Source organism: Engystomops pustulosus, chromosome 7 (assembly GCF_040894005.1).
Source record: "Engystomops pustulosus chromosome 7, aEngPut4.maternal, whole genome shotgun sequence".
NCBI lineage: Eukaryota > Metazoa > Chordata > Amphibia > Anura > Leptodactylidae > Engystomops > Engystomops pustulosus.
In genome coordinates, this window is record NC_092417.1 from 108,113,278 (window position 1) to 108,136,300 (window position 23,023).

At 42.2% G+C, this 23,023-nt stretch overlaps 1 protein-coding gene across 2 annotated transcripts in view; it reads left to right on the plus strand.

Moving 5' to 3' along the window:
* The first annotated feature begins 359 nt into the window (after positions 1 to 359).
* VAT1L (vesicle amine transport 1 like) overlaps positions 360 to 23,023 on the plus strand; it is an 82,970-nt gene continuing 60,306 nt past the window's right edge. The window contains exons 1-2 of one of the 2 annotated variants that reach the window (XM_072117496.1): positions 360 to 933; positions 1,466 to 1,931. In XM_072117496.1, the coding sequence (XP_071973597.1) occupies positions 1,714 to 1,931 (218 nt within the window). In that variant the 5' untranslated portion in view covers positions 360 to 933; positions 1,466 to 1,713. Of the gene's footprint in view, positions 934 to 1,465; positions 1,932 to 2,391; positions 2,535 to 23,023 lie in introns of those variants that run through there. The other variant, XM_072117497.1, reaches the window with a different exon arrangement.

Sequence of the window (23,023 nt, forward strand, 5' to 3'; positions counted from 1 at the left end):
TTCTTTTTCACTCTGGACCTCATTCTAAGCCACCTTTTATACCACTTACCCTCTTCCCCACCGTCCTATTCACAGTTCCCTATACATTTCAGAACTCATCTCTCAGGAAACTCCTTGAGAAGATACTGTAAACATTTCTCTTCTGCAGCTCCCTGCTATCCACACATGGGGCACATTCCCCATACAACATTTTTGTTCTGCAGCTCCCTGCTATCAACAAATGGAACACCTTTCCCATGAAACATTTCTCTTCTGATGCTCCCTACTATCCACACATGGAACACCTTTCCCATGAAACATTTCTCTTCTGCAGCTCCCTGCTATCCACACACGGACCACCTTCCCATGAAACATTTCTCTTCTGCTACTCCCTACTATCCACACATGGAACACCTTTCCCATGAAACAATTCTCTTCTGCTACTCCCTATTATCCACACATGGAACACCTTTCCCATGAAACATTTCTCTTCTGATGCTCCCTGCTATCCACACATGGAACACCTTTCCCATGAAACATTTCTCTTCTGCAGCTCCCTGCTATCCACACACGGACCACCTTCCCATGAAACATTTCTCTTCTGCAGCTCCCTACTATCCACACATGGAGGACCTTTCCCATGAAACGTTTCTCTTCTGCAGCTCCCTACTATCCACACATGGAGCACCTTCCCCATGAAACATTTCTCTTCTGCAGCTCCTTGCTATCCACACATGGAGCACCTTCCCCATGAAGCATTCTCTTCTGCAGCTCCTTGCTATCCACACATGGAGCACCTCCCCCATGTTTAGATCTCACAGCCTGCCTGCAACACAGTGGATCCAGCTACACAGCTGATTGCCTCACACCATTGCTTTCCTGCTCTCCCTCCTCTCCTACAGCAGTCAGTGTCTCTGCATGCTGCAGAAAAGGCTGAACCTGCTACAATCTCTGGTGAGTCCTATTATGAATGCTTCACAATCATCCAGCATTATTATTATTATCATTTTTAACTAGTTATCTTTTTACTTAGCCCATCAGTTATACATGAATTTATCATTGAAATGGTGAAATATCTACATTTTCTATGCCTAGCTTATTCCCTCAATACCTACTGGTCCTTCTTCCTTCTCAAATAATAAATGAATATGCCTATCATGATACTATTCTTCTGCCTTTCCCACATCTAGTACCATCTAGTTAGTCGACTCTATACAATTCTATATAAGAGTAAATGATACCTTCCTTTCATATACCTTTATCTATGTGCATTATATGGTTGAAAGTATCCTTTTATATTCCCTACTACTATCTATTTGTCATTGTATTTGTGTATGCATTTATGTACTTCTGTATGTAAATTGATGTCATCGGTTACATACCTTGATATAATATCTGATCATTGATCACTGATCATGCATTTTTATTTACATTTCTATGCATACTTATATTAATATTTGTATATACTTTTATGCATATGTTTTAGCGGCTATCCCTCCTTGGCCTGACGAAGACGCATGTTTTTGCATTGAAACGCGTTGCAACACTTAATAAAACTTACAGTTTTATCATCTCTTCATGTGACTTCATTTTTCAACAATTACTGGTACAGTTCCTTACCAGCCCTGCATTTTACCCATTACACATTGAACATTACGGTACAAAGAAGAACCAGCACCCGAAGCCACAGTGACAACAGCCAGAGTATCGCATTCAACAGCAGCGCCAGGAGCCATGGCCAAGGAGCGGCCGGAAAAAGCTGAGGAGACAGAGCAGATGATAGAGAAGGAAGGCGGGAAGGATGTGGCCGAGGCTCCAGGAGGTACCACAGATGGCAGGGATATGAGAGCCGTGCTCCTCTCTGGGTTTGGAGGGCTCAACAAACTGCGGGTGGCCCGGAAAGTGATGCCTGAGCCCCAGGATGGAGAAGTGAAGATCCGGGTGAAAGCCTGGTCCGGTACCCTTTATAATACTTCATTCACCATTTATCCTGGGGGTGGGTGGTTAATAAATAAGATCTCCTTTCCCTACAATTCAGGTGTTGTAAGGGTTAACTGGAGATAAAAAGGGTTAAATAAAAGACTGTCTAATGATGGGAGACTGCAAAGTAAGCCACTAATGAAAGGGTTAACTGAGATGAAACCCAATGTAACAATGCAGCCTATTGTGCCTAACACATGGCAACCTGGTAATGGAAGGATTACTCATGCTAGCAACCAAAGATTAATTGATAAGAAGGTCCACCTGATGGTAGAAAAGTTACTAACTAGTCTGGTGGTTAAATGGTTAACCAGAGGAATGGCAGCTTAGCAACCTAACCACACAATAGACTAGTAGACAGTGGGAAGGAATCCTGGAAGTAAGTTGGTTAAGCTGCAAATAAAACTGATGCATTAAAAGCAAAATTGCCAGGATGGGTTAGATGACTAGTGTACTCTGGAAGGGATAACTAAAATTGAACCTGTTGACGGACAGGTTACCTTAAAGGTCAGAAAGGGAAGAGTTAACAAAAAGGCAGGGTACAGTAAGTACAGTCATGACCAGAAGTCAAACTGGTAAGTGTATGGTTACATTGTATAAAATCTGCGGATTTAACTAATCACTGTCCAGACCGTGAAAACTGTTCCCCTTGGTTGACTAGTAGAGTAAGTTAGTATTCCACAGGTAAAGCAGTCAGAAATGTCAGTGTTAAAGGGGTATTCCCACTTCAGCAAATTAATATCATTGTTTGTATGATGAAAAATAATAACATTTTCCAATATACTTTCTGTATCAATTCCTAACAGTTTTCTAGATCTCTGCTGGCCAACCTTCTATAGAAAGCTGCATTGTTTATTTCCAGTAGACAGAAACCTGGCCATGGTCACACAGGTGCACAGATCGTTATATCACATAGATAACTCAGAGCTGTGGGTTATAACGAGCCGTGCACCTATGTGACCATGGTCAGATTTCTGTCCCCTGGAAACAAACATGGAAGCTTTCCATAGAAGCACAGCAAGCAGAGATCTCGGACAACGTGAGGAATTGATACAGAAAGTATATATTGGAAATTTGTATAACTTTTCATTCTTCAAATAATATCAATTACTTGTTGAAATGGGAATACTCCTTTAACTAGGCCAGTGGTTGAGAGGTAATATACTGCTATAGGACATTCAGCACCTGACTACAGGGTGAGGGGGATGGGATTGTCAATATACTGTACATCACTTCATCAGCAGCGACTGCTGATAACCTGTTGCTTCTATATGAGGTTACGTTAGGCTGTGTTCAGTGTGCTTCTCATTGTCTATGGACTGAGCTTTTTATATTTTTTTCATAATCTTTTCATAATCACAAAAAATATGGCAATTCAGTATCTATCAGGTATTGGATTCTCAATTTTATTGTAGTATTAAATATTGTCTATTTTCCTACATCATCCATTATATGTTAAACAACATGTTTTAGCTGAAATTCATTTAGCAAACAAACGATTTGCTGCCATTGTGAGGCCATCTACTCAGCTGAATATTGATGCATTTTTTCTGCTTTAATGGAAGAGACATTTACAAAGTGATGAGATGGCAGCTGATAACATGGGCCTAACTGACATTTAGATATTTTCATTTTGGAGAAGTTATGTTACTATGGAGACATAATCCAGGAAGATGCCAAATATGTTTCCTGGTAAGAAGTTCCACCTTCACTTATTCACTTATCTAAGCAGCATATAGATGTAGCAGGCCTTGCAGGAATGAAATTTTCATGTGGCAAAATTAACTTTTTTAACTGATACGATGTTAAACAGCACAGATCCATAGTTAATGGTGGTTTTCCTGAAAGGGATGACATACCCTTTGGATTAGCATTGTACAGCAGTAGTACAGCCTAGCCTTTTCACTTTCAAGGGTATTTTTGGACACATGATGGAGGGAAATGAAGCAGAGTAATATATATTCAGCTCAAATGTGGGGGTCGGCAATGACAAAGCTCTCTTGGACAGCAGGATTAAAGTTGAAACTGTGCATTTATTCCAGCCAAAACAGCAGTAACAAACAAAACATCAAATAAAATCCTTGCCTGTCCGGCTCTAACTAAACACTTGGCGGCCCTCACTAACCACTGAATGGCTTCTCCCTGCCAGCATGAAACATACGTTCAGTAACCCTGTGTCACTCACGTGTGGCTCTCACACAGTCCTGCTTCTGTATCTCCAGGTAGAAAGCCCCACACCTTTCTTTAAGGGATTGCACACCTGGTGCATTGTTAGACTCATTAGAATCTGGAAGCTTTGGACTGGAGCAGTGATCACACTTCTGTCTCCACTCCAGCAATTAGGGTCCTGTACCAGGTCTTCCAAGAGACCAACACGTGGAAAACAGCTTCCAGTTTGACCCAATTCACACTGTGGTCGCTGTAATACACATAAACACTCATTTTCTCTCCAATTCAATAGTGACCTTGTCACAATATATATATATATCAATACAATACAGGCATTCCCCGGGTTACATACAAGATAGGGTCTGTAGGTTTGTTCTTAAGTTGAATTTGTATGTAAGTCGGAACTGTATATTTTATTATTGTAATCCCAGCCAGAACTGTTTTGGTCTCTGTGATAATTGGATTTTAAAAGTGTTGGGTTGTCATAAGAATCAAGATTAACACTAAAGCTTCATTACAGACACATTTGATAACTGTTACAGCTGATTATTGTAGCCTAGGACTAACGTACAATAAATTACCAATATCCAGGGGTCCATTTGTAACTAGGGGTCGTCTGTAAGTCAAGTGTTCTTAAGTAGGGGACCACCTGTAATAGAAAAGAAGAGTGACAGCACCACAAAAAAAAATTTTAAGTGAAAAAAACTAAAGTGCCTTTATTACCATATGTCCAACAACAATTTAGCTCCTTAGACCTGGAGCCTCGAGAAATAACCCTCTGAATCTGCAATGGCAAGTAAATTAAATAATAGATATCTATAAATTAAGAAATGAATAATAAAATAAAATGGCACAATGGAAACATAGTACACACTTGAAGAAAGAGAGGTGCAACAAATCATGACACCTACTGCAATCTATCAATAATTAGAAAGAAATTGTGCCAGTTACAGAAGAATAATATCTGCTGTTTAAACTGAAGGCCTATAAAAAAAGGTGTTTCATTACCAAGCTGCCACACAGGAAACATTGCATGAGAGATCAAACCCTTTTGCTGTCATTTTGAAATCTTATTGTTGTAGAAAATACTGATGGCATGGGTTGCAAAGAATTTTGTAACCACTGAACGTCCCAGCAAGCACTGTTGGGACCAGCCACAATAAGGTGTTCCTTGCAAGATTTCAGATGAGGAGCCTGTTCTCCAAAAGCCTGTGGAGAACTGCAGAAAGGTCCTGGAATCAGCAGGTACAGTTTTAAAGAAAACAAAAAGTATTGCACTGAAGCTCGCACTACCACGTGAGACGCCATTGCTGAATAAAAAGCATGTTCAAGTTAATTTAAAGGGAATCTCTCATGGTTCTTTAAGACATTACTTAACTCGCAGGCCCCTATGGACTGGTGGTTTAGTATCCCAAACCAGTCCTGTAGCTTTTTCCTCCAGGCCCACAAGTAAAAAAAAATAAACCCTAACTTTTGTACTTAGGGAAGTCATGATACTTGCGCAATGAAGCCAGGGTATACTATTCCAGCTTCAGTGTATTACTGTGCAGGTGCAGTGAGCACCAAAGATGAGTCTGATGTGCCTTATCGGACTCATCTCTAGGTAAATATAATCTTTTTATCTAATTAAGTAATGGGCAGATCTGTAACAACTATTTGGGACCACTAAACCACAAAGGTCCAGAAGGTTTGCAAGGTTTACTTAACATTTAGGCAAGCCTGGGAAATACTGGGAGAAAATAGTCTGCTTAGACAACCTCAAATATAAACTCTCTGGATACCAAAATACACACATTGTTTGGAGGCAAAAAGGCAACACAAATTAAACCAAAAAAGGCATTCCAAGAGAAGGTTGAAGGTAGAAAGATCATAGTGTGGAGCAGTTTTTCAGCACTGGAAAACTTCATATAATTGGAAGAAAGGATGAATGGAAAAATGTAATGAGCCATTCTGTATAAAAATCTGCTTCTATCTATCAGGACGATGAAGATGAATCAAGGAGGGACATTGCAGTGGGACAAGGATCCCAAACACTCAGCCAAGGAAACTCTCAATTGGTTTTAGTGAAATAAAATAAAGGTGCTAGCTTGGCCCAGGAAATAACCTGACCTAAATCTATCAGAAAATTTATGGAAGGAGCTTAAGCCCAGAATTCATAGTAGATGCCCACCTAACCTTCAGGATTTGAAAAGTGTTTGTGCGGAAGAATAGAGCAAAATCTCAGATGAGTAATGCATGGCACTAGTTTCTCCATACAGAAGGTTTCCTGAAGCTGTCATTACCAACAAAGGGTTTTCTATGGCATATCTACCATCAAAATCAACCAATGATAAACCAGGGACACTTACTCATGATCCAGGCACCGTGACTATGGTAATCTTTTGTATTTGTTATTCATGGCCTCCTTCCCTCTAAAATGTTGTTTAGCTGAAACTTTTAAAAGTATGCTAATAACCTCAAAAGGCTACTGGTGTAGTTCCCCGAGCCCCTCTGTGCTTCAGATTCACTGACTGTTACATCCCTCTCACTGCGCTGCAATGCGATTACATCAAGCCGATGGAAGGGGAGTGCCAGGCAGGGGGCAGGTTAAGAGTCTAATAGCATGCAAATCTACAGCAGGGGCAGAGGGGATTGCCCCAGTAGCCTTTCAGGCTTATTCGCACAAATGTAAACGTTCACTTTAGAAGGAAGGAGGTCATGGAGAATGAATAAATGAAGATTACCAGTCACTGTACCTGCATCTATAAGTAAATGCCCCTGGAGGCACCGTATGCTTGAGTTTGATGTTAGATTACCTTTAAAGGGGTATTCTTACAAAAACAAAATTCTTAAATATACTCAGGATAACAAAATAACACATTCTTCAATTCACTCTTATTTACAGAAATACAGTATTTCACAGACAATTCCAACCTGTCTCTATCAGTCCTGGCGTTTACAATTTGGTTGTCCCTGTAGCTTCTCTTGTCTTCTGCAGTGCTCTGTGCCTCCTGCTCCTCCCCCATGCATTACAAGACCAGCTCAGACACACTTCAGCTGTGGTACTTCCTGCCAGAAAGCAGAATTGTACAGAGTTTACTCTACTAACTTAAAACAAAATAAGGTCTTTATCCTAGGGGAGGGTGGTATAGCAGAGCTGACTTAATCAGTAAAGAAAGTAGTAAAGCAGGACCCATCGGATGCGTTGTTGAATTGTTTATTCAATAGAGTGGCAATACGGACATGAAGCAGACCACAACAGGCGACGGGCCATTTCGCATCAAACAGGCGCTTTCTCTAGCCTACCCATTAAACTAGGGAAAGTGCCCATTTGCTGCAAAACGGCTCATCACCTGTCGCGCCCTACTGTATGTCTGTATGGCCACTCTGCTGAATAAAGATTGAAACAATGCATTCGGTGAGTGCTGCTTTATTACTTTCTTTACTGATGACTACATTGCTTGAATTTGGAGCTGAGCACCTACAGAGTTCAACCTGTGGTCTGTGTGGGAGGTGCATTGTGGACGAATGAACCGCGGTTTGGTAGTGTTGATCCTTATTTTGCCATAGCAGAGCTGACTGTGTGTGTTATAGGTGAGATAGCAGAGTTGGAGTATGTCATTGTGTCCTATATCCATCTCATGATCTCTCTTTTTCCGTGTGTCAGATATTAGTAGACTGGCCAGAAGCTAAATGAAAGTATAGATAAACCCTGTACCCTGATAAGCACATTATCAGCACACAGCATCTCACAGAGGGATCATGAAATGTCTGCTCAGAGAGATTGGGTGATAAGACCAAAAACAGCAATAAAAGAGAGTAAAATTGTGAAGTATGGGAATTTTAAAAAAATCGGTTTGCAATTGAAGTGATAAGACCAAAAACAGCAATAAAAGAGAGTAAAATTGTGAAGTATGGGAATTTTAGTCCAGTGAAAGGTCTCACAGCTACAGAACATGCTGTTATGTGGAAGATTGAGAGCGAGCTCTGTTACATCATAGGGAACATGCCATGTGACCAGGGTGATGTTACATTTGCAGCATCTAACCCACGTATGTATCTGATCACATGAAATCACAGCAGCCTTCATGGAAGGATGTGTAGTCATAGAAGTCCATGGAGGCATGCTGTCATGGACTGCCATGTGATCAGATACATATGCACAGATGAAAACATAACTGGGAAAAAGACCTGCGATAACATCATGCTGGTCACATGACATGCTGAGAAGAGGCATAAGACAAAAGGAGAAGTAGATGGAAGGGGCACGCCCCCTCTGATGCCAGTTCATATAAGATAAAGTTGATTTATGGGGATATAAGGGAAACAATTTTTAGCTACAAGAAGGATGTCAGTTAGTTAATATGGCTCTATGGGAACCTGTCACTAGCTGTATATGTGAAAATGTGGTGACAGATTCTCTTTAAATACATTTCGGTCACTTGTTTAATACTGTTTCCCTGTTTGATTTCATTTCCTTATTTCACATAACTTAAAGGAAATCAAACCATCAGGAGTCTACTGTCAGAAGTAGATCTGATGGTAGATTCCTGCTGCCTGCCTCTGCCCTAATCTGCAATTCAAAAATCCTGGAACCTAACCTAACTTGTTACAATCTTTATTTTGTGGCCAGGCACTGGGAGCTAAGGCTACTTCATTCCCTGGTAGCCTCTGCAGTTAATTTACATATTACTAAAATGAAGTTTAAATTACAGAATTATTAAATACAGATTAGGGCGGATGCAGGCAGGAGGAATCTACTATCAGATCTACTTCATGGTAGGTTTCCTTTAACGGACATCTATGGTTTGATTTCTTTGCCAGTGTAAGTTGGATGGGTTGTTTCCGATATCTGGCGAGAATGTCAATGGAAACTTTAAAAATATATTTACTTAGAAAATTTGATGATGAGTTCATTATTTATTTCAACTGCTGTATTGTATATATTTATATTCCCCTGCCACTGTGTCCAAGGGGTTTTACAGTTAATACAGGAAACCTCTTTATTCTACAAGACTAAATGAAGACTCCTTATGTTACTTATCCCTTTCAAGACCAAGTGTTTTATAGATTTTTTCATTTACAATTTTCACTATTATCCTTCCATAAGCCATAATTTTTAGATTTTTTTTTTGTTTACAAAGCTATTTCTTGGCTTGTGGACAAATTGTATTTTCTAGTGCCACCATTTAATATTCTGTGCAGGGTACAGGGAATCTGGAAAAAACTTGGCAAAATAACACAGCTGAGCCACATTCTGATGGGCTTTATCTGTATGGCTTTCAATATGTGGTTGAAATGACACCTCTCAGTTATTCTTTGGATCAGTACGATTGCAATGATTTTTAAGTTATGTCTTAATACCTAAATTAATACCTTAAAATATAAAAAAATACCCTGCAATGCCTGTGTAATACAACTGACATCGGCCGAATATGTAGAGGGCCATTTCCTTCAGCACTCTCCATACTCCCCTTCACGACCGCCCTATGTATATTTACAATGGGAAGCTGTGTAGGGGTTATTGATTATACCCCAATGTTACAATAAATGTTGTACCCAAGTCTAGTTCAGTTCTTACATTCTTGTACAAATTCTGTTTAATGTATTAAAAACAAGGTGCATTTTTACATATTGTTATGTTTAGTCTTCAAGGGGTTATTTATAGAGATGAGCGAACATGCTCGTCCGAGCTTGATGCTCGGTCGAGCATTAGCGTACTCGAAACTGCTCGTTGCTCGGACGAATACTTCGCCCGCTCGAGAAAATGGCAGCTCCCGCCGTTTTGCTTTTTGGCGGCCAGAAACAGAGCCAATCACAAGCCAGGAGACTCTGCACTCCACCCAGCATGACGTGGTACCCTTACACGTCGATAGCAGTGGTTGGCTGGCCAGATCAGGTGACCCTGGGATAGACTAGCCGCTGCCCGCGCTGCTCGGATCATTCTGTGTCTGGATGCCGCTAGGGAGAGAGCTGCTGCTGGTCAGGGAAAGCGTTAGGGTGTTCTATTAGCTTACTGTTAGGCAGGAGTGATTCTCCAAGAACCCAACAGCCCTTTTTAGGGCTACAATAACGTTATACTTTTTTTTTTTTATTTGCAGCTAGTACCATATTGTGAGGAATTTGCAGGGGGACTTGCTACCGTTGTGTTTAGCTCTTAGTGACACACATATCCACCTCAAACACCAAAGTGGGAAAATTTATTAGGGGTTTGATTTCAATTAGGCACAGTCTGCCATTTACTTTTTATTTTACGTTTATTTTTTTAATAACTCAGTGTCATCTCATCTTGCATAGTAGTGTGCTTTCATACTTGGCTAGAAAATAGCCATAGGAGAATCCAAACGGCTTACTTACGCCTACAGTAGCGTTATATATATTTGATTTCTGGTTGATCTGCTGGTGGCTGTACTTGCTGCAGTGCATCTACTAGCAAATTGTGAGCAATTTGTAGTGAGACTTGCGACCGCTGTGTTTTGCGCTTAGTGACGCACATATCCATTGCAAAGACCGAAGTGGGAAAATTTATTAGGGGTTGGATTTCAATTAGGCACAGTCTGCCATTTCCTTTTTTATTTTACGTTTATTTTGTTTAATAACTCAGCGTCATCTCATCTGGCATAGTAGTGTGCTTTCATACTTGGCTAGAAAATAGCCATAGCAATAGGATAGCATCGTTTGGTTTTAAAAACTAAAAAACACAAAAAAAAACAAAAAAACACAAAAAAAAGTAAAAAAAAAATTAAAGTTATAACTCTCATTTTAAAAATGTTTAACCCGAGGGCTAGGGGTAGAGGACGAGGGTGGGGACGTGGGCGTCCAACTACTGCAGGGGTCAGAGGCCGTGGTCCTGGGCGGGGTGAGACACCACCTGCTTATGAGGGAGCAGGGGAACGCCGCAGAGCTACACTCCCTAGGTTCATGTCTGAAGTTACTGGGACTCGTGGTAGAGCACTGTTGAGGCCAGAACAGTGCGAACAGGTGATGTCGTGGATTGCCGACAATGCTTTGAGCAATTTGTCCACCAGTCAGTCTTCCACGCAGTCCACCCATGTCACCGAAATCGGCACTCCTCCAGCTCCTGCACCTCAGCCTCCTCCCCCCCAGTCTGCCCCCTCCAAGGAAAATTTGGCATTTGAACCGGCATACTCTGAGGAACTGTTTTCTGGACCCTTCCCACAGTCACAAACCACTTGTCCGGTTGCTGCTGAGCAATTTTCCGATGCCCAGGTTTTCCACCAGTCGCAGTCTGTGGGTGATGATGACCTTCTTGACGTAGTGAAAGAAGTGTCTAAAGAGGTGTCCGACGATGAGGAGACACGGTTGTCAGACAGTGGGGAAGTTGTTGTCAGGGCAGGAAGTCCGAGGGGGGAGCAGACTGAGGGATCGGAGGATGATGAGGTGACAGACCCAAGCTGGGTTGATAGGCCGGGTGAACACAGTGCTTCTGAGACAGAGGAGAGTCCTCGACCAGAACAGGTTGGAAGAGGCAGTGGTGGGGCCAGACGGAGAGGCAGGGCCAGAGCTGGTGCATCAGCGCCAAATGTGTCAACTAGTGAAGCTCCCGTGGCGAGGGCTCTTGCGGCGAGGGCTAGATTTTCAGAAGTCTGGAGGTTCTTTAAGGAAACACCGGATGACCGACGGACTGTGGTGTGCAACATTTGCCAAACCAGGCTCAGCAGGGGTTCCACCACTACTTGCTTAACTACCACCAGTATGCGCAGGCATATGAATGCTAAACACCCCACTCAGTGGCAACAACCCCGTTCACCTCCGGCCGTGCACACCACTGCTCCTTCCCCTGTGTCAGCTGATAGTCAGCCCCCTGCCCAGGACCCTGCCACAAAAACCCCATCGTCGCCTCCACGATCCTCCACAGCATCCACCAGCGTTCAGCTCTCCATACCCCAGACGCTGGAGCGGAAACGCAAATATATTGCAACCCACCCGCACGCCCAAGCCCTTAATGTCCACATCTCCAGATTGCTTAGCCTGGAGATGCTGCCCTATAGGCTAGTAGAGACCGAGGCCTTTCGCAACCTCATGGCGGCGGCCGCCCCTCGGTATTCGGTCCCCAGCCGCCACTACTTTTCCCGATGTGCCGTCCCAGCCCTGCACCAGCACGTGTCAGACAACATCATCCGTGCCCTGACCAACGCCGTTTCTGACAAGGTCCACCTGACCACGGACACGTGGACGAGTGCTGCCGGGCAGGGCCACTATATATCGCTGACGGCACATTGGGTTAACTTGGTGGAGGCTGGGACCGAGTCTGACCCTGCGGCTGGTCATATACTGCCGACGCCGAGGATTGCGGGGCCTACCTCGGTCCAGGTGTTTCAGGCCTACTATGCCTCCTCCTCCTCCCACCCCTCCTCCACCTCCTCCTCCTCCGAATTACCATCCGTGGGCATGGCGCCATCAGTCGGTAGCTCTAGGCACAGCAGCAGTGCCGTCGCTAAGCGACAGCAGGCGGTGCTCAAACTGCTGAGCCTAGGCGATAAAAGGCACACCGCCCAAGAGCTATTACAGGGCATCACGGCGCAGACTGATCTGTGGCTGGCACCGCTGAACCTGAAGCCAGGCATGGTTGTGTGTGACAACGGCCGTAACCTGGTGGCGGCTCTGCAACTCGGCAAACTGACACATGTGCCATGCCTGGCCCATGTGTTAAATCTGATAGTTCAGCGTTTCCTCAAGACATACCCCAATCTGTCTGATTTGCTCACGAAGGTGCGCCGCATCTGTGCGCATTTCAGGAAGTCCAGCACAGATGCTGCCACTCTCATGGCAGCGCAGCGCCGCCTCCAACTGCCCGCTCACCGACTGTTGTGCGACGTGCCCACGAGGTGGAATTCAACACTGACCATGTTATCCAGAGTTTACCAGCAGCGCCGAGCCATTGTAGACTGCCAGATGTCAACTTCCACCAGAACTGGTAGTCAGGTCAGTCAGCTTCCTCAAGTCTACAATGAGGAGTGGACGTGGATGTCTGATATCTGTGAGTAACTTTGAGGAGTCAACACAGATGGTCAGTGGCGATGCCGCCATCATCAGCCTCACCATCCCGCTGCTTGGCCTGTTGAAAAACTCTCTGATCAGCATGAAGTCGGAAGCTTTGCGCTCGTCACAAGAGACGGGGGAAGAAGATTCCCTTGTTGATAGCCAAAGCACCCTTAGGTCTGTTTCTCAGCGCATATCGGAGGAGGTGGAGGTGGAGGAGGATGAGGAGGAAGAGGAGGAGAATGTTGGCGAGACACAAGACGGGACCATTGTTGAGTCCTTCACTGTTCAGCGTGTATGGGCAGAAGAAGAGGAGTTGGAGGAGTTGGAGGAGGAGGAAATGGACAGTCAGGCCAGTGAGGGGAGTGAATTCTTACGCGTTGGTACTCTGGCGCATATGGCAGATTTCATGCTAGGCTGCCTATCCCGTGACCCTCGCGTTCAAAGAATTTATTCCAGCACCGATTACTGGGTGTTCACTCTCCTGGACCCACGGTACAAGCAAAATCTTTCCACTCTCATCCCTGGAGAGGAAAGGAGTGTGAGAATGCATGAATACCAGCAGGCCCTGGTTCACAAGCTGAAACAGTATTTCCCTTCTGACAGCGCTAGCGGCAGAGTGCGTAGTTCTGCGGGACAAGTAGCGAGGGAGAGTAGGCGAGCAGGCAGCTTGTCCAGCACTGGCAAGGGTACGCTTTACAAGGCTTTTGCCAGCTTTATGTCACCCCAGCAAGACACTGTCACCTGTCCCCAGTCTCGGCAGAGTAGGGCTGATCTTTACAGAAAGATGGTGAGGGAGTACGTAGCTGACCATACCATCGTCCTAAATGATCACACAGCTCCCTACAACTACTGGGTTTCAAAGCTGGACATGTGGCACGAACTGGCGCTGTACGCCTTGGAGGTTCTTGCCTGCCCTGCCGCTAGCGTCTTGTCCGAGCGGGTTTTCAGTGCAGCTGGTGGCATCATCACCGATAAGCGTACACGCCTGTCGACTGACAGCGCTGACAGGCTGACGCTTATTAAGATGAATAAAGCCTGGATTTCTCATAATTTCCAATCTCCACCAGGTGAAGGAAGCTCAACCTGAATAATTTATCCACTCCTCCTCCTCCTCATTTTCCTCCTTCTCCTCCTCTTTGTACAGTAAAGCAGAGGAAACTGGCTATTTTTTGACAGGGTCCACTGGCTCTAGCTATAGTACTTTATGCATTTAATTTTTCTGGAGGGCCACCTACCCGGTCCTCTGTTTTAAATAATTTTTGGGAGTGCCACATACAGGCACTCAATCTATTCAATTTTTCTGGAGGGCCACCTACCCGGTCCTCTGTTTTAAACAATTTTTGGGAGTGCCACATACAGGCACTCAATCTATTCAATTTTTCTGGAGGGCCACCTACCTGCTCCTCTGGTTTGAAAACTTTTTTGGACTGCCACATACAGGCACTCAATCTATTCCATTTTACTGGAGGGCCACCTACCTGCTCCTCTGGTTTGAAAACTTTTTTGGACTGCCACATACAGGCACTATCCAAATTAAATTGTCTCCATAGCAGCCTCCACACGTTGTCTCCATTGCTACCTCCAAAAGTCGTCCATATAGCTGCCTCCATACATCGTCCCCTTATCAAACGAGGTGTGTCAGGCAGAAATTTGGGTTGTTTTCATGGATTCCACATCAAAGTTGTTAACTTTGTCGCCACCCTGCTGTGTTATCCACAAAATATACTGGCAAACTTTTATCATTTACCAATATTATTTCAGCGTTTCTTGCGCATCTGTTTACATTCCCCTCACCCGGCATATCCTAAACTTATAAGAACGCTACTACACTTGATCTTATACAAAAGGTTCTTAGAAGTGCTGTTTGGGGAGTAGCCTAGAGACAGGGGCTTGGATTGGCGAAAGCTCGCCTGGCAGCGGAGCGCCAGCTCCATGCGCATCATGCGCTTCTTGCGCATCTGTTTACATTCCCCTCACCCGCCATATCCCAAACTTATAAGAACGCTACTACACTTAACTTGGTGCAGGCTGGGACCGAGTCTGACCCTGGGGCTGGTCATATACTGCCGACGCAGAGAATTGCGGGGCCTACCTCGGTCCAGGTCTCAAAGGTCTAGTATACCTCCTCCTCCCACCCCTCCTCCACCTCCTCCTCCTCCGAATTACCATCCGTGGCCATGGCGCCATCAGTCAGTAGCTCTAGGCACAGCAGCAGTGCCGTCGCTAAGCGACAGCAGGCGGTGCTCAAACTGCTGAGCCTAGGCGATAAAAGGCACACCGCCCAAGAGCTATTACAGGGCATTCCACATCAAACTTGTTAACTTTGTCGCCACCCTGCTGTGTAATCCACAAAATATACTTGCAAACTTTTATCATTTACCGATATTATTTCAGCGCTTCTTGCGCATCTGTTTACATTCCCCTCACCCGCTATATCCTAAACTTATAAGAACGCTACTACACTTGATCTTATACAAAAGGTTCTTAGAAGTGCTGTTTGGGGAGTAGCCTAGAGACAGGGGCTTGGATTGGCGAAAGCTCGCCTGGCAGCGGAGCGCCAGCTCCATGCCAAGATCCAACTAACATAGTTTTAACTGCAGCACCTTTAATCTACTACTAGTTCACTGCCTCCATACATGGTCCCCTTATCAAACGAGCTGTGTCAGGCAGAATTTTGGGTTGTTTTCATGGCTTCCATGTTAACTTTGTCGCCACCCTGCTGTGTAATCCACAAAATATACTGGCAAACTTTTATCATGTACCGATATTATTTGAGCGCTTCTTGCTCACCTCCTTTGGTTCCTCTCTGCCACCCATTGGTTTGAAGCCTGAGTCCATTTAGGGTATGTCGCCATAACACTCTCTAGCCTGCTGCCGCTGCCTCTGCATGCCGTCCCCTATAGTGTCAGGGTCAATTATTGGATGTTTTAGATGCTATCTAGCTTCATTCTGTCACTCTGTCATGGCCATGCTGTTGCCCATAATTTTGGCATAATGGTGCGATTAAGCAGCCTCAGAGGCATCCATGCATGCTGCCCCTGCTGTTTCCTGTCCATTTCCGTGGTGTTTCCATCCTTTTCTGAGATTCCCAGGTGTTTGGCCAAGCTTCCCTGTGCAGAGCCTTGGTCCCCTTGAAAAATGCTCGAGTCTCCCATTGACTTCAATGGGGCTCGTTATTCGAGACGAGCACTCGAGCATCGGGAAAAGTTTGTCTCGAATAACGAGTACCCGAGCATTTTAGTGCTCGCTCATCTCTAGTTATTTTTTTTTTTTTAATTTAAGTGCACTTCATCCCTATTTGCAAAGTTCAATAATACAGCCTTTGTATCAGTTTTGTTTAAATGTTTTGACCATACTGAGCTGTAAACAGTGTTAGGTAGCTGACCAGGAGACCTGTGTAACCTATTGCCTAGAACCATGCTTTTTTCGCTATAGGTTTCCTATATTAAAGGGAACCTGCCATCAGATTTTACCCCATTAAACTACTGCCCCCCTTGGTTAGGGTATGAAATGACCTTTCTAGGATTTCCTCTTTAATGTGATATCACGTCCTTTACCTATAAAACTCTCTTCCAAATTCATGTGAAAATGAGTAAATATGAGTCATTTTGCTAAGATGAGTAAAGTTTAGAGGCTGAAGGGGATGCCACTTCAGATGCCCCTATCTTTGTTTATATAGTACCTAGAAGCATTCTGGTGTCACTTTAAATATAAGAATCTTATCAGATTGCTTCAGACTTGTGGTTCTGTAAGATACAGAACAAGAGATACAGGAAATTACAAAATAGGTGAGAATTGGCTTTTTATCTGCAGGTTTCAAAATATTTATTCAACTTCTTATATCCCCAGTTCTGTAAACCCACAGGCCTGACCCAAGACATCTAAAGCATGCTTCTAGGTACTATAAAACCAAAGAAGTGATATTCTTCCTCCAGCCTTTAAACTTGACTCCTCTAAGGCTCTATGGCTTTATGGCTCTTTTATTCTAAATTATAATTATAAACTATTATTTTATTTATCATTTATTCAACAAAACCTCAGAGCCATTGACCCCATAATAACTCTTAAATCAGGTTCCTAAGAGAATGAGCTTTACACTTACACATATTGTTATTATAACTATGGCTCCTACTAATTCCAGCTGGCTCCTGTACAAAATTTTTTTTTTTGATTTTGCCATCTTCTGGCGGCAATAACTTTTTCATACTTTGGTGTAGGGAGCTGTGGGTGGTGTAATTTTTTGCGACTTTTGATGGCGTTTTCAATGCTATCATTTTTAGGACTGTGCAACCTTTTGATCACTTTTTATTTATTTTTTTATATTTTCCAAAATGGCAAAAAAATGTCATTTTTGACTTTGGACGCTATTTTCCGTTACAAGGTTAAACGCAGTGAAAAAACGTAATTATATTTTGATAGATCGGACATTTTCGGACGCGGCGATACCTAATGTGTTTATGATTTTTACTGTTTATTAATATTAATATCAGTTCTAGGGAAAGGGGGGTGATTTGAATTTTTAGGTTTTTTTATTATAATTTTTTTTTTTTAACTTTTTTTTACTTTTACTTTTACTATTTTTCAGACTCCCTAGGGTACTTTAACCCTACGTTGTCTGATCGATCCTACCATATACTGCCATACTGCAATATGGCAGTATATGGGGATTTTACTCCTCATTCATTACAATGTGCTGATAGCACATTGTAATGAATGGGTTAAAACGAGACTGCTTCGGGCCTTCGTGAGACCCGAAGCTGTCATCCCAACGGATCACCGCTCCCCGTGACGTCATCGCCGGCGGCGATCGCCGTGAAAGCACCCGCGATCGGTGCTAGCACCAATCGCGGGTGTTACCGGTAAGCCTTTGCTGCAATATGCAGCAAAGACTTACCGGCTATGGAGAGGGCTCGGCCCGCGAGTCCTCTCCATGCACCGGGACCCGGCGCGCGTCGGGAAGGGGTTAAAAGTAGAAGGGAAAAGTAGAAGTAAAATAGCAAAGGTTCTTTCCTATGACATGCCTCAGCACTGATTGTAGTTGTTTGTATGGGAAATTCTTAAAGATGACCTTTAAGAAGTTACTATACAGGAATATACATATTTAGAACTAGGGATCCTCTGACATACATTTTGGTTTGCTGTGTATATTTTCTGCTGTATTTTTACTCTTGATGCTGCACAATATGACTGCCTCAAGCTGTTTAAATTGATGTGACTCATGTTCCACATTGGAAGTGAAATGCCAGCGATTATACATAGAGTGAATGATGTACTGGGATGAGTCAACGCCACCACATTAAATAGTCTGGATAACAGTTGATTCACCGCTGCCTCTGCTGATTGCTGGGAGCTTGAATTGGAGCACTGAAGCAGAACCAGGCCATCAGAAATATCAGGAGCTTTACACTTCCATGTAGCCACTGCAAAGTGCTGTTGGGGCTTGTTCGTGTTTGGATTTTTTTTCACACTGTATTATAGGTTTTTAAAAGAAATGTGTTCCAATTTTTTACTTTGACTCATTTAACCAAATAAATTCAAAAAAATCATCTTTATCGGAAAAAGTTGCAAAAAACCTAAAAGTTGTAAAAAAACCTTTTTACCCCTTATGACCCATCCACAAACCTAGCCAAGGTAACAAAAATAAAATGTTGTAGCTCACCTGGTACAGATTCCAGTTTGTGCACATTTCGGATCCCACATGGACCAATGCACTGGATAAATGGCAAAAAGACAATGACAATCTTTTTTGTACACATGTGTACCCTGTTTCTTGAATAATGTAATGTGTCTTTATTTTACTATTATACTATGAAGTTTCCTATGCTCATTATTGAGAATGTATTATATTGGAATTACAGTAATAAGACAAAATGTATATTGTGGGTATTATCATATTATTGCATTTTACCAGTTACACATAGTAACAACATATTTACAGTATTTTTCGGACTATAAGGCGCACTGGATTATAAGGCGCACCATCAATAAATGCCTGCTAAAACCTCTAGGTTCATATATAAGGCGCACCAGAGTATAAGGCGCACCTGATTATTAGGATGAATGACCAGCAGGTGGAAGACCTGTGCACAGTTCAAGGCAGCTGTTGTCTGTAACTACGGTTCATATATAAGGCGCACTGGACTATAAGGCGCACCTTTGATTTCTGAGAACATTTTTAGGATTTTTTTTTTTTAGGATTTTTAGTGCGCCTTATAGTCCGAAAAATACGGTATATATATTTTGAGCGTAATGTTATGTTTTTTTTTAAGTTTTTTTGCCAGGTTTGATATTTACATATGTCTGGTGTTCAGTATTAGTGCATGGTTCATGGACGCCAGGGGATCCACGCCAAGTATTTTGTTGTTCGGATAATGACCTATGTGTGTTCTGGTCATCTAGCATACAGTATATGTTTCACTGTGCGTCCATAATACCAGCCATGAGTAAGAGTGTCACATGACACTAGAAAGGATTTGGAATTTTATGGCTGCAACAGTTTTCCTGTAATATTTTATGTTATGACCATTGCAGCTTCTTATTGAATGGACTATATAGTCAGATGAAAGATGGAGTTTTAATGGAATTTTTGGCTGTACACGCTGGATTATTATTATTATTTTTTTTTGCCATTATCCTAGGTGCCTGGAGTATATTACCTTTTAATCTAGTTTTATTTTCTGGTTTTATATTTGATTTTAATTCCAATTTCTTTCCATGGTTATGGGTTCTGCCATCTTGCCTGAGCTGTAGTAACTGCATATAGTGACATAATTTACAGAAACCTCATGGCCACAGGGAGCAGCAGTCTGGAGCAGACTCCTTTGGGTCTAGAACATTGGTGGCAAACCTATGGCACAGGTACCAGCACCCATAGCAATCTCTGTGGTCACCTAGGCTGTCACCCCTGAGTAGAGTTTGCCGGACAGATTGAGTGACTCAAGGCCTTCTCCTGCAGTCCTGGGTAGCCCAGGATGTTCTGCAGTCAGCGCAATTTTAAAGCAACAACTCCTGGGCTACCTGGCCAGCAGGAGCAGCAAGATGGGTTGGATAGTGCTGGATTATCTTTGAAACTTCTGTACTCCAATGCTTCCTGTTTAAGGGAGGGAAGTTGCAATGATAATCCGTATTGCCCCTCCTTATTTTAATGATATTTATATCCCCAAGACGCCAATATAATTAAAAGCTTTGGCATGTAATGAGTAATGAAAAATAAGTTTCTGATTAAATTTAATTGTGATAAATTAGTGGGTTTTTGGTTGTAGTTTGGGCCCTTGGCCTCTAAAAGGCTCACCATTACTAATCTATAGAGTTTCCAAGGCATATTCTGTGCAGATGTGAGAAATATCGGGGCAGATTTATCAAGCTGTCTGAAAGTCAGAATATTTCTAGTTGCCCATGGCAACCAATCACAGCTCCCCTTAAAAATATTCATGAGCACTGATAAAATGAAAGCTGAGCTGTGATTGGTTGCCATGGGCAACTAGAAATATTCTGACTTTCAGACACCTTATAAATCTTCCCCATCATCTTTTGTCAGCAGATGATGCTTTCTATCGATTATACTTTATGAGATTATTTTATTACTTCTAATCCTATGTGATTTCAATGTGGTGACAACTACAAAGAAAACCACATACAGAATCAGTCAATTATTAAAGGGGATGGTCACTTTACCTCATGTTTTTGTAATGTGAGTGTAAGTGTGGGGGGCAGGATATGAGGTAATTTACCAATATACATTTCTTAATAGTTCTGCACAGTTTTCTTAAGTGAAGCCTTCAGACATTCCTGACCATAAAATGAACAATCACCACTTAGAGATCACACATTACAAATTTGTGAGGTAAAGTGGCCAACCCATTTAAGCCTCGTGGTTGGCGTGTAAATTGTTTCATGTACTAATTCTTTTGAATGTATTTTTCCATTAACTACATGTGGTAGCCATCTATTAAATCATAGGAGGAGGACTGTGAAAAATGTAATTTTCGGAATATAAAATGTAAAATTTACATTCTAGGATTGTAGCTGGATTCAAATAATTGAAGCTTGAACAGAAGTGGAACAACCAGACACTAAAATTATAGATAGGATTAGTCAACATCTTTCTGACGTTGTTAAAAAGAATTCAGGAGTTTCAGGTGCAACTGAACATTTTATTGATATAAAGTACATAAACCACAAACTAATTCATTATTTTTCTGTGAACTTGAACGGGTTAATAAACCCAGTAGGGGTGGAGATTGGGTTGAGAGGCTATGGAGACAAAAAACTTTCTGGATACTGACATTAAATACAAAGACTGGGTATGAATTTTAAAGACAATTTGATCACAATTTGATCATAGGGGGTTCAGTCTGTATATAAGACAAAAAAAAAAAATGTAGAAGGACAGCTCACCGCTTGAAGGCCCAAGGCATGGTAGACGGCTGTGTGCAGTCTGTATATCTCTATTGTTTGATCCTTATGCTAATAATGGGAAGTGATGTCATTGGAAGTGTTTGCATTCTGATTAGCTCATGTTGGTTTTAAATACCTGTGCATTAGATTGTAATGTAAGCCATTGTAACCCCCCAGAACTGGTCGGCCGGTCAGCCATTAACTGAAGGTGGAAGCTACATTTTTATTCAATATTCATGTTGGACTCTTTTGGATTTTACTGATTATTGTACTAGTGAAGAAAGTTAATAGCAGTGGTCTGAACACAGGTGTGAACTGGATCAACAATTCTGACAGATTCCCTTTAATTTTGAAAAGTTTTAGACTATTTTTCAATCTTTAAAGAAACCAACACAGGCCATATTCAAGTGAGGCAGTCCCAATTTTGATCATATGGCATGGAAACGGAAAGACACTCTTGCAGTGTTAGAACTTGCATTATTATTTACGGTAGTTATATACATGGAGGCATCTGGGTGCAGATTTATGTAAGTAATATTATACTTGCCTACCCCATGTACAGTGAGTAAGTTCTATCTATACCTAGGTCTTTTAACTTATTAGATGCATATATTGTAAACCAGTTGATTTTGGTCAGTGGAAAGACACTCTTGCAGTGTTAGAACTTGCATTATTATTTACGGTAGTTATATACATGGAGGCATCTGGGTGCAGATTTATGTAAGTAATATTATACTTGCCTACCCCATGTACAGTGAGTAAGTTCTATCTATACCTAGGTCTTTTAACTTATTAGATGCATATATTGTAAACCAGTTGATTTTGGTCAGTGTGTGTTCCAATTCTCACCTGTTGCCAAGGAAGGAAGTGTTGGACGTTTTTATATGTTTACATGTCTGATCCACAGGCAGTACAGGCATTCAGCCAACAACTATCTCATGTATATTGCCAGGCTTACAAGAAGAGTCAGTAATAGTGGAAGTAATGCAAAACTAGACATAATAACAGTAATGATAAAAAAAAATAAACCTGCACAAGAATTTGCAATTAATCCACTTTTATTTTAGCTATAGCTGATCCTTTTAAGGGTATATGCTGGGCATTAAATATTTCATCTAAAGTCACAAAAAATTACATCACACACTGCTCATCACATCGAAGTATGAAATAGTTATTAGCTCCAGAAGTTAGTAAAATGATTTTTTTGTAAAAGAATAAAGGAGATTTATTTGTCAAGCCCATAAGAAAATATTTTTTCTCCAGTTTCATTGCTTTTGAATTTTTTTTCCACTTCCCAGTACACTGCATGGAGTATTAGATGAAGTTCAATTTGTTACACATAAAACAGCCCTCATAAAGCTCTTGACATGGAAAAATAAAAAGTTATAGATTTTTGAAGGTGGGGAGTAAAAATTGGAAACGCAAAAATGAAAAAGAGCCTCGGCGTTATGGGGTTAATACTTTATTTTATTTTTTTGCTAATTAGCTAGAGGCGCTACTGGGGCGTGGAGGA